At 43.9% G+C, this 12,223-nt stretch overlaps 1 protein-coding gene across 5 annotated transcripts in view; it reads left to right on the top strand.

Annotated features, from left to right (window-relative positions):
• magi3a (membrane associated guanylate kinase, WW and PDZ domain containing 3a) overlaps positions 1-11,616 on the top strand; it is a 29,158-nt gene extending 17,542 nt beyond the window's left edge. The window contains exons 10-22 of one of the 5 annotated variants that reach the window (XM_042342102.1): positions 198-782; positions 1,445-1,476; positions 2,021-2,183; positions 2,311-2,402; positions 4,071-4,263; positions 4,553-4,753; positions 5,159-5,344; positions 5,566-5,674; positions 6,339-6,498; positions 7,558-7,701; positions 8,590-8,710; positions 9,014-9,103; positions 9,922-9,985. In XM_042342102.1, the coding sequence (XP_042198036.1) occupies positions 198-782; positions 1,445-1,476; positions 2,021-2,183; positions 2,311-2,402; positions 4,071-4,263; positions 4,553-4,753; positions 5,159-5,344; positions 5,566-5,674; positions 6,339-6,498; positions 7,558-7,701; positions 8,590-8,710; positions 9,014-9,063 (2,036 nt within the window). In that variant the 3' untranslated portion in view covers positions 9,064-9,103; positions 9,922-9,985. Of the gene's footprint in view, positions 1-197; positions 783-1,444; positions 1,477-2,020; positions 2,184-2,310; positions 2,403-4,070; positions 4,264-4,552; positions 4,754-5,158; positions 5,345-5,565; positions 5,675-6,338; positions 6,499-7,557; positions 7,702-8,589; positions 8,729-9,013; positions 9,104-9,921 lie in introns of all 5 variants that reach the window. The other 4 variants (XM_042342101.1, XM_042342099.1, XM_042342100.1 and 1 more) reach the window with 4 other exon arrangements.
• The last annotated feature ends 607 nt before the right edge of the window (positions 11,617-12,223 follow it).

The raw sequence follows: 12,223 nt of genomic DNA, 5'->3' as shown, positions 1-12,223 counted from the left end.
CCCCAAATAATTATCTACTCTCTTAAAAGTTGTTATTGAATCGGCTTCCACCACCCTTTCATGCAATGCATTCCAGATCCGAACAACTCAACTGTTAAACTGTTTTTGTACTTACTTGTTCTAAATGTATATTGATCTCCGATAATCATAAATTGATTTGATTTCTCACAGTTACCATATTGTTTGTGTTGCTGCAGGTGACGTTATTGTGTATATAAACAGCACATGTGTCCTCGGCCAGACTCACGCTGACGTTGTGCAGCTCTTTCAGTCTGTTCCTATAAATCAAACTGTCAGATTGATTTTATGTCGAGGTTACCCACTGCCCTCTGACGCCGAGGATCCAACTATTGATCCAGCAACTGCTACACCGATCATTGTTGGACAGTCTGTGATGCATTCTTTACAAGGAAATCAAACCACTTCCGAGCCAAATGACAAGCAGCCCTTGGGGCAGTGTAATGATCATTTGAATGGCCCTTATTTAGGCCTAACTGAAGATCGAATATCCATGGTCACCTCTGGAAGCTCTCAGGCTGAGGTGTTGACTATTCCTCTTGTGAAAGGACCAAAGGGTTTTGGCTTTGCAATAGCTGACAGTCCAGGAGGGCAGAAAGTGAAGATGATCTTGGACAGTCAATGGTGTAAAGGTCTTCAAAAGGGTGATGTAATCAAGCAGATTCAGCATCAATGTGTGCAGCATCTGGGCCATGTCCAGGTGGTGGAGATCCTGAAGGAATGGCCGGTTGGAAGTGAGATATCTTTACTGGTCCACAGAGGAGGTTAGTACTCTGCACTGTAAATAACCTGTTTATAATCCTGCTATTGATTCAAATTTCAAAAGTTTTTCCTTTTTAAAAACAAATCTATTGAATTTGTTTATTTTATTGGCTGCATCCAGTGGTTGTGTTGCTCAGTATAGTCTCACTACCTACCTGCATTTGTGCTCCTTTCCAGATGTACTGTCCATAATTAGAGAAATATTCAATGTGGCTCCAAGCATTTCATCAAACTCCTTCCACTCTGTTTGTGCCTTATCGGTGACTTAACCTCACGAGAAGCTACTTTTATTTTACAAAGTGAAGTAGTAGGAATATAGTTTGCTTTTTTGCAATCATAATGGCATTTTAATGAAGTAATGTTAACCAACATAAGATAAGTAGAAAAATACGAAAGCAAATTTACTAAATTTATTCCATGCATGCACAAAGTGCATGTCATGTCACTTAAGTGATGAAATCCTATGAAATGTCACACTTTTGCATTAGCCACAACTAACCCTTGTTTATTCTGGTAAGGTAACAACTTGCAGTGGGAGATCAGTACTGATAACAGCCAAGGATCTAAACTCTAAATGAAAAAGTGGCGCTATAAATTCTGGGAGTATTCTTGCACTTATCTGTAGAAGTGTTCTGTGTGTCTCACACATTTTTCTTTATTACAGGGCATTCTTCACCCATTAAGGTTATAAAGCCAGTAAGTTTTATTAAACATTTTAAATTTTCCTGTAAACCTGTTTTCATTCATAAACTTTTCAGTGTGCACTTCTGCTCAATGTGTTCTGTTGCTGTACGACTTTCATCTCTTCAGTGGATGTGTTAAACATCAGTTTCCTTGCGGTCAGTGATTGGTGAAATAAGATATGGTCAATTCTAAAATAAAAAAATGAAAGTCACTGGGAACACGCAGCAGGTCAGTCAGCATCTATGGAGAGAGGAAAGTGAGTTAACGTTTCAAGTTGATGACTTGAATTGTCAGAACTGCCTTATGATCAATTCTAGATGTGAACAGCAGAAACTGGGTGAAGATAGTCAGAATTCATTATTCTTGCAGGTCTTATGAAGGGAAGAAGATTGACAAGATTTCAAACCTAGACCTCGTCAGTAAAAGTGTAGTATTCAAAATAACACCATTTACAATAGTGTAAATGGAAATTAGTCCGATGTAAGTGTAATGTGCATAATGTTGAATATTGAATGTTTTATTTTTTAAATAACTGTTTTCCTGCCTTTTTCTATAGACTTCAGACCAAGAACAGAAGCTGGGGATGTGTCAGACCCTTCCTCACGGTCCCCCGATCCCACAACCTCTGCCCTTCCCACCGAATGTTGTAGGGCCTTCCTCCCCTAAACGTGATCCCACTGAGCTCTATGTACAGTCCAAAAACATATATGACAGCAAACGTAAGTAAAATCTTGTGAAATGGAGAGCTTTGTGGTAAAAGGAAGAGATTATAAATTAAGATAATTTAGTAATACGAAGAAAGGATAGTGGATCAGCTCATAGTTGCTGTGTTTTCTGAATATTTAGCTCCAAACACTGTGGACATTGATATATTTCTCCGGAAGCAAGAGAGTGGATTTGGCTTCCGAGTGCTTGGTGGGGATGGACCAGAGCAACCGGTATGTTTTCTCAACAAACTCTCTTTGGTTTGGGTTTTGGCTTTTGTGGGATGTTGGGCTCAAGCCTCAGTTTGGGAGTCAGGGCTGTCCCCGCAGACAAGATCCTCCGCCCAAAAGACAATGCCACCTGAACCCTGTCCTCACAACCCCCCTGAGCAGGTCAGGTGACACGATGGCCTCTCTGGCAGGACAAGCCCGGCCTGAGCCGTGCGTTTGTGTTGGGGGGTTAATAATAATAATAATCCTTGCATTTGATATAGCGCTTTTCACGTTGGGAGGACTATAAAGTGAATTGACTGTATATGTGTGGGCGAACGTGGCAGCCAATTGCGCACAGCAATGTCCCACAAACAGTCGTAGATTGAAAATGACCAATTTATTATTGTTTTTGGAGGGATTATTATTAGGCTGTGTGTGGAGTAAGGAAACTTGCCCAAGGTTTCGCCCTGCCTGGAATTGAACTCGGGTCTCTCGCTTGCAAAGCGAGTGCTCTAACCACTGAGCTACAGGACTCCACGAGTTGGCAGCAGACGAGAGACAACTTTCTTCAGCTCAACGTGCGTAAAACTGAGGCTCTCCTGATTGGCTCCGTCAGCGTCTCTGCACCTCAGGCGCTGACAGCATCAGCATCCAAGGCTGCACTCTCCACCTCTCAAAGCCGGTCAGGAACCTCGGTGTTCTGTTCGACCCTGAGCTGTCCTTTCTCCCTCATATCCGCGCCACAACCGGCACCGCCCTCCATCACCTCCGGAATGTCGCCAGACTACGGCACTACCTCACCCCTCACGCGGCTGAAACTCTGGTCCACGCCTTTATCACCTCAAGGCTGGACTATGGGAACTCTCTCCTCGCCGGCCTTCCCGGCCCTCCCTCCACAAGCTGCAGGTCATTCAGAACTCTGCAGCTTGTGTACTGTCCCGCACCAGACACCGCGACCACATCACTCCCACCCTCGCTCGCCTCCACTGGCTCCCCATCCCCCAGAGGATTGATTTCAAGATCCACATCCTCACCTACAAGGCCATTCATGGCCTTGCTCCCTCCTACCTCTCCAACCTACTATCCCCCTACCTACCTGCCCGTACCCTCCGCTCCTCTGGCTCCAGTCTCCTCCACATCCCCCGCCCCAACCGCCCTACCATCGGTGGTCGGGCCTTCAGCCTCTCAGCCCCGAGGCTCTGGACTCTATCCCCCAGTGCCTTCGCCGCTTCCTCCCTTTCCTCCTTCAAGGCCGGTCTCAAGACCTTTCTCTTTGACCGAGCCTTCGGCTCCCCTCTCGACTCTCTACCCCCTCCTCGCTCCCTCCCTTCCCTCCCCTCACCATTTCCCCCCTCCTCGCCCTCTCCCTTCCCTCCCCTCACCCTGACCATTTCTCCCTTGCTCGGGTCCTGACCCAACTGTACAGCCCCTTGGGACGTCCTCCCCGACGTGAAAGGTGCTCTATAAATGGAATCTTCTTGTTGTTGTTGTTCTTGTTTTGTTATTTGTTGGTTTTGTTTCCTCCCCATGTTTGAAGCCTTTTCTCTTTGGCTGCACTTTCTCTCCCCCAACCCCAGCTCAGGCTCCCGGACCCGGTTCAGGCTCCCAGCTAATTCAGCGAAGCACTTTGAGAATCCCCAGAATGTGACGGGTTTATATGGACAAAAAAATGTAAAATTGTTGTTGTAGATTCTAATTGGAGCCATTATTCCACTGAGTGTTGCTGAGAGAGATGGGCGGCTACGCGTGGCTGATGAGCTGCTGTATATTGATGGTGTTTCAGTGAAAGCAAAGCCTCATCGATTTGTATTGGATTTGATGCAAAATGCTGCTCGAAATGGTCAGGTGCTGCTTTCAGTCAGAAGGAACCTTCATTGCCCTGGTGAGCCTTTTTCTTTGTGTTGGACGAAAATACGTGCTTTCTGGTGTGTACAATTTTCTGAAAAGATGAGGGTAAAGATTAAGGTATCTGCATGTCTATCAGCTGGCTTCATTCTTAATAATGTCTTTATTCTGATGTGCATTATCCCTGTAGCCGGGTGCTCTGGGACGCTACCCTATGTGAGGGGCGCTATATAAATGCAAGTTGTTGTTGCGGAGGGAGGGAATCTAGGTGCTGGGTAGTAGCAGTTTGCTTGCTTCAATAGAGATTCCCTTTGTTTCTACCCTAGAAGATCAACAGGAAGCTCTGAGAGAGTGTGGTTCAGAACCTGTTGGGAATGGCTCCCCGAGAATGAACCACGCAGACCTTGCACAGAGGCTGTCTAAAGCAGTCGCTTTGTCTCAGGCCTACAGCGTTGTCCTACAACGGCAGGAACACGAAGGGTTTGGATTTGTCATCATCACCTCGAAAAACAGGCCCCCTACAGTTGGTAAATTAAATCTCTGAACGTCTCATCGATGTTGGGCGCAGATCAATTTTATTGCCATTTTGCTATTGTTTTCCTCCCTCCTGACGATGCTGATTTGTGCAGGACATTCCCTGGCCTTTCGTCGATCTGGAATACCTCCCCAAAATCTAATGTTAATGACACAGTGATGCCATCATCAGGCACTTTGGGATTTCTTTGCATATTTGTTCATTTAAATTATTTGTTCTGTGGTAGATTAGTTTGTTTTTCACAGCATCAGTGCTGCGGTCTCCCCCTCCCCCTGCCCCAGAGTGGGGCACAGAATCTTCTTTCTGCTTTTGAAAAGGAGTTGGGGAGATGCCACCATATGTGCACAAAGCTCTGCTGTTCAGTTGCTCCTTGACTTGATGATTTGTTTCTGGACAGCGGTGCCGCATAAAATTGGGCGCCTAATTGACGGGAGCCCGGCCGAGCATTGTGGGAGACTGAATGTTGGGGACCGTATCTCGGCTGTGAATGGACAGTCCATTATCCACATGCCCCACCATGAGATTGTTCAACTGATCAAGGATGCTGGACAGAAGGTGACTCTCACTGTCATCCCTGGGGAAGGTAAGTAGATTGGATATGAGTCATTGATAGTCCATTCAGCACAGATAATACACATCTGCAAAGAGAATTTGGCACAACAATCTATAGCTCAGGGGTTGGGGGAAATATCCAATTCAAGAATGAAAATCTTAGAAGATAGATTCATCTGCAAAGAGCAAGTAACCCATTGGTTTGGAGATGCCAATATACACCAGCCATTATGTCATTTGTTTATTTTTAAGATTTAAATGGCCCTCCATCAGGGGGAAGCTCAGCGAGACAGAGCCCTGCACTGCAGCATAAGCCCATGGGACAGATACCTGCTCTTCAAGTTCCAACACAAGAAAACAGGTCTGTGTGAGCAGGCACAAGTCTGTGTCTGGCTGGGTGTATCTATGTCTCTAGGTCTGCACACTTGTGTCTGCATCTCTCCCCCTCTCACCCCCACTTTGCAGGACTAGCAACCAGCTATCTCCTGACCAATTGTGCACACTGTAGGGTCCAAGCCCTGGCTCTTGCCAACCTGTTCCTAATACTCTCCAGAGTTACATAAGCAGAGTGTGTCCCTTCAAGGAGAGTGTGCACATTCCATTCCAGACATGGGAAGTTTCATGTGTAGGTGGCATGCTAATGTGGACTCTGCCTATTCTGGATAATTTTGAGCACAGTGGTAGGTTTTTAATGTTTTGAACACCGCTGACCAAAACAAAGCACCACCTCCTTTCAGGACTCTGCCATCATTGAACAAACTCCCATTTTGCTGTCTCAAATCTGGAGTCTCCCTCCAACTTATTTGGGGAATAAATACATTTATTTTGCATGTTAAACTTCTCTTTAAAACTTCATTTTCCTTTTTAATTTTCCTCCCATTTTCACTCTTCAAAAAACTACATTCTGCATGTCTGTGTTGAAATAATTACAGTTGCTCAATCTACAATATACACATGTGTTTTAGTGTTGATTCTGTGTCGCCGAGTTACAGCCTGAGGGATAATGAGTTTAACCTTTCACTCAGCAGCATTGTGGAAGGAGATGAAAAGAAAAATGGAGAGCCTCTTGTTTTTGACTATATGAAACCACCATCAATGGACTACAGGCGGCCACCATGTGAGCAGTATGCTCACACAGCACCTGACAACAGACAGCTGAGGGAGACGGGAACCAGACAGCCTCAGGTATTGCCCGAGAGGGTCTAGTAACTGAACTCCGCACTCCAGCACATTGGCTTACACTGTACTGCACTCAGCCACAATAACCATTGTTGCCAATCTCCTTTCTAACCACAAAATCTGCTTTTTTTGAAACTGGAATATCTCCCATGCAACAGTAAAACTTGACGCATAATAAAGATGGTAAATAAACCATTAAGTGCAGACTGCTCACTAACGGAGAAAAGGCTTGTATTAAAACAATCAAAACCTTTTAACCACTCTGTGTTAATGTTGCTCGTATAAATCTCAAGCTACTGCTGGTAATGATGGTATATTTATTACCTGACTTTCTGGGTGTGCTATTCTGGTTAAGATTCTCAATTTCCCACAAAAAAGGATGCTTGTATCCAGTTCTGCTTCAGTGCATTTCTGAAATCTATCATTGACCCGGATGACTGAAACTGAACTCTATTTAATCACTAATTGAATGAAAGTTCAATTAAACAAGAAGAGGTGCTGCAATTTTAAGTATTTGATGGACACGGTCCATTTGAGTTAGTATATAAAACATTTAGGTAGTCTTACTATATAGATTTCAGATCCAGCGGTTAGCTCAACTAGATGCCCACTTAAAAAAAATCTATTTTAATCAAGGTTTTCAATAATTTAATAGTTGCTATTGTTCAGGTTTTTTTTTTCTCTCGATGCAATAGATTCACAGCTGCAATTTGCATGTTAAATCTTGTGATTTCCCGACACTTGTGCTTAGATTGTTGCTTCCATTTACTTCACTGTAAGAATGAGTACAGCTGGCTGTAGGTCTGAAAGCTTCTGGCTGTAGGTATTTGGCAGTTTGTGTGGGTGATGATTGATTTGTGAGCATATGTCTTTCATGTAATTGATAAATACAGTAATTGTGTGTTTAAAAAGCTGTAGCAATGAGTCTGCATTTCTGTGCTGTTGACTTGATGAGTGAGCTTGGAAAAGCAACAATTATTTATCCTTATGTCGCAGCTCTGATTTTCCTTGTAAATATTTAGTTATTTTCATCAGTTTACAGTTTGTATTTATATTTGCACATAGAATCTCAATTGCTTTGCTTTGGAACTTGAAAGAGGTACCAAAGGGTTTGGGTTCAGTGTACGAGGAGGCAAGGAGTACAACATGGGACTGTTCATCCTGCGCCTCGCAGAGGGAGGTCCAGCACTGAGCGATGGCAGAATACAAGTAAGTTGTCATCTGCTCTCTGTGTCATCATCCACATCTGGCTACTGCTCAAGTCACTGGTAACTTGGTGTATCCCCAAGCTTTGGACCACACGTTTGTATCTGAAGATTGAGTCAGAGCCTGACATCCTGCTTTGACGGGCAGAGCATAGACACAGCTGGTCCCGTGTTTGCAGTAGACAACCTTGTCCTTCCTTTTCCTCTCTTCTGTCACATCCAACAGTGGGTATCAGAGCTCCTCAGTAATAGGTGCTGGAGCAGTCAGCACGTCTCAGTGCGAGCAAACCTCAGAAGGAAATGGACAATCTCTAAAGAAGCCTTTCCTGCAAGCGCTGGTGATGTAAGCTTTGTGGCCGGTTGGGATGGAAAGCTGCTCAGCAGGAATTTCTGCCGACAGTCACTCCGCTTCACAGTATAGGCTCTGGAACTCTATCCCCCAGTGCCTCCTCCCTTTCCTCCTTCAAGGCTGGTCTCAAGACCTTTCTCTTTGACCGTGCCTTCAGCTCCCCTCTCGACTCTCTACCCCCTCCTCGCTCCCTCCCTTCCCTCCCCTCACCATTTCCCCCCTGCTCGGGTCCTGACCCAACTGTACAGCGCCTTGGGACGTCCTCCCGACGTCTTGTTGTTGTTGTATATTCTGTGAAGCACTTCGAGACATCTTCCAGGTGCTATATCAAATGCAAGGATCATTATTAGTATTGCATTCATGGCAAAGATCCTGTCAAGTGCTTTGAAGCCGTTTGATAAGATACGGCTCTATATCAAATGCAAGGATTACTTAACGTGTTTACTGGACGGCGAGTTCTGTTAATTAAATGGTTAATATTGATTATTGCTGTCACTGGCTGTTTACCCGAGATTATAAGAAGATTTTTTTGATCATTTGTAGGTTGGTGATCAGATTGTTGAAATTAATGGAGAGTCGACCCAAGGGATAAGCCACAAACGTGCCATTGAGCTAATCCAGGCCGGAGGCAGCAGAGTGCAACTTGTTCTGAAGCCAGGCACAGGTCAGGTGCCCAACCTTGGTGGGTTTTTCTATCAGTGTAATTTAATAAAATGAGATCATGCTAAATATTACTGTAGCACACAAGAGATGGGGCTGGCCAGGAACCTTGACCTTCTCCCCACTGAAAAACCCTTTGAGATTTCATGCTTCAGGTGCGATAATTCCCACATTTTGTGTAGGTCTGGGGACCTTCAGCTCGCACATTTGTCTGCTATTCAGGTTCGTTCCTAGCAGAAATGTAGTCTCTGAAACTTTTCTCATAGTTGCATTTAGTCCTAGGCTCTCCCTCCTCCTCCTCCTTTAGGAATGACACCTTCCAGCCTCTCGACCTGTCTGAGTCACGAGCAGCACTGAGGCTCCTCATCTCCTCTCTCTGGGCTCTCCTCAGGACCTGGTAAATCTGCACGTCTATTACACTTCCAATAGCTTCGTTTTATTTAACCTTTTAAAACTTCACAAGAATTGAATTTCATCTGTGTCTGTCAATCCACTATGGATCTCTCCCTCTCTCTTGTCAATGCTGTTTGTCTGTGAGCAGTGCCAGGTCAGTGTTCCAACACTAAATTCATCACTGAACAATATCCAACATCAACTTTACTTGTATTTTGTTAAATAGAAATTGAAATGAGGAGATTAATTGTATGAAAAACCAAACAGAGAAGGCTCTGCTCATACAATGTGCCTCCCAGCGCAGTGAGTGGGACTCTATATTCATACACTGCCTTCGTCTCTCAATGAAGTGAATGGAGTAAGGCAGAGATATGTGATGTGATTGAAGGAGCTTCTCCTCACATATGGTGATGTTGAAAGGATCTTGGCCACTCTGATTGCGGATGCTTTGAGACCATTCTCTGATCCCCAGTTGGGTAACTGGGATCTTTAACCCTAGCGGGTGGTGGATGCCAGGTGTCTTTGGGATGTCAAACCTGAGTTTAATTGCTTGTTCATTACTGGGGAGCAAAGTAAAAGATGAGGGAATTATTTTGATCTGATGACTCTGCATGATGGCAGAAATTATTGGTAAATGTTGCTCATGTAGTATACAGGATAGTTGTATTCTGTGATGTATATTGCTTTCCTGCACAAAGAAGATGTCAACTGAGTAGAGTTTACAATTTAGGTCCTACCTTCACCATGGTTTAAGTTGCAGTTGGGTGCATTTTTTTTGGTGGATTTTCAGAATCTAACCAGAAGAAAAATGTTTTGTTTCAGACGATTTAGAAACTCTGAGCACTCCATCTTCAAGCTTGCAAGAACTACCCACATCACAGGAGAAGCAGTCAGCAATTTCAGTGCATCTGTCTTCCACGGCCCCGATTCCCCCGGCAGATCCTGAAGAGGTTGATCCTGAAGAGGCTTTTGAAAAAGAACCAAAATTGGTAATGGCAAAGGAACCCAGTGGTGTCCAATCCTGGGACATGGCCAAAGGCAGACTCCGAGCAGCTAGCCCCAGAAACGTTCATGATAAAGATCAATCTGAAGTTGAAAAGGATAAGTTAATCAAACACAAGAAAATTGAATCCAGCACAAAGAAGCAGCTGGATATCTGTGACGGGGAGCCAGCAGCAGTAAAAGACACACTAGCCAGCCCAAGAAGAGCTGACAAAAATACAAAGGAAACTATTCAAGAGGGCTCAGTTAGCCCAAGGAAGACAAATAAGAAAAATAACTGTAAGATGGAAAGGTCTGTAAGTCCAGGTAGGAATGTCTCCAAAGACCTACCAGAAAACAACCAAGATTTGGTTAGTACCAGGATTCATGATCCAACAAGAGGCAGATCAAGCAGTCCCAGGAAGGGGTGCAGGAAGAACACGCACATTGTCCCACAGCAAGATGTGGAAATGAAATCAACAGAAATTGGAGACAAAATATCCAGCTTAACTGTGATAGATAAAACTGGTCATTCTGAAAGGCTGAGAGAGCGATCAATCAGTCCAAGGAAACGTGGATTAAAGCACCAGCATTCCAGCAAGCAACCTCCTGACAGAATAGGAAGAACCACAGAAAACAGAATAGTTGCCTCAAATACAAGCACTGATACTGGAGGGAAGACTAATGAAAGGGAAAAAAATCCCCAGTGTTCTGGGTCACACTTAGAGCTGGACAAAGTGAAGCTATCCAATGACAATGCAGAACATGCTGTGAAGGAAAAGCTCAGCTGTTCAGCAGCAGCGACTGGCAATTGCACCTTTGTCACCAAGAACAAGGGTCTAGAAACAAAAGTAGAAACGATAAAGACTGAAAGGGAGAAAGAAAGAATCACTGATGGAATCCATTCTGACATTCGAGCTGGAGTCAGGAAGACACCAATAACTCCTGGACTTTGGAAGAAACCAGATGCCAATAAGTAGTCTGTAACAGAGCCACAAAATACTTGTAATTGTGTTCAGTTCTCTTTGTAAGCATCTTATTTAAAGTCCTCTAGGTTCACCTGAAGTTGCACTAAGTTTTCCATAAAACATGAAGGATTATTTGGAATATTTCACCTGAGCTGTGAATGTGAACATGGTTTTAGTTTCAGCAGTTTGTGTCACATGAAGAAATTGCATCACCTTTGAGGGTTGTGGGGCTTTGCTCCAGTCCTGTTTTTTTTAAATAGAATTCCTTGTATTTCTCTCATTCTACACTGATTGTTGCTGCTGCTGCTCTGTGTGAGAATTGCAGACTGTAATGGTTAAGTTGTGGAATCTCCTGACCACAGACCATGATCAGAACTGGAATGTTTAGAAACAGAAGCAGTAGTTAATGTGCTTCTCCTGAAGTGTTCATGTAAAACAAGCATCTTTTTATCTGTGATATACTCGTGTAAGTAGCAGAACAGCACAAGCAGCTGTCGGTCTCCCATTGCTGTGCTCATTTGAAATCAACACTATTTCAAGAATTAAAACACTCCATACTTAACCAGGACTGTTGGTCCAGAAAGCTTATATTGTCTAACATAAGAGTAATGAGTGTATTACATATTTCTACTCTAGAATATGCTGATGAATGTGAGATGCATGCTTATGTACAATGCATATAACACACCCCAAAGGCACTTTGTGCAGAAACTTTCTATCTGACCTGTTTGTAGCCCAAGGCTTTTGAAATCAACTGCATTTATAATCTGCATTTTGCTTTCTCCTCGGATAATGCACTCCCCTGATACATTATTGGGATTGGTGTGATATATTGATTAGCTATTTCATTCTGAAACCATTGCAATAAAATATTCAAACAATATCTTCAGTACTCTGCTAAAAAAAATCCATGGAATGGAAATAAAATAAGCTGGTCTTATTGTGCTCTGCCCAATCCTCCAACCTCTACCTCGTCCTGTTGTTCCCTTCCTCTGCTGCCAGGACCATCGCATCCTGAGCTGCACAGAAACAATCAGTTTGGTCAGTTTCTGACGAAAGGTCATAGACCTGAGATGTTAACTAATTTTCTTCTTTCCATAGATGCTGCCTGACCTGCTGCATGTTCCCAATGACTTTTTATTTCAGAACCAATCCATGTCTGGCACCAGTCTAAA

Source organism: Callorhinchus milii, unplaced genomic scaffold (genome assembly GCF_018977255.1).
Source record: "Callorhinchus milii isolate IMCB2004 unplaced genomic scaffold, IMCB_Cmil_1.0 Scaffold19, whole genome shotgun sequence".
NCBI lineage: Eukaryota > Metazoa > Chordata > Chondrichthyes > Chimaeriformes > Callorhinchidae > Callorhinchus > Callorhinchus milii.
This window is presented reverse-complemented; position numbering and strand designations above follow the sequence as displayed.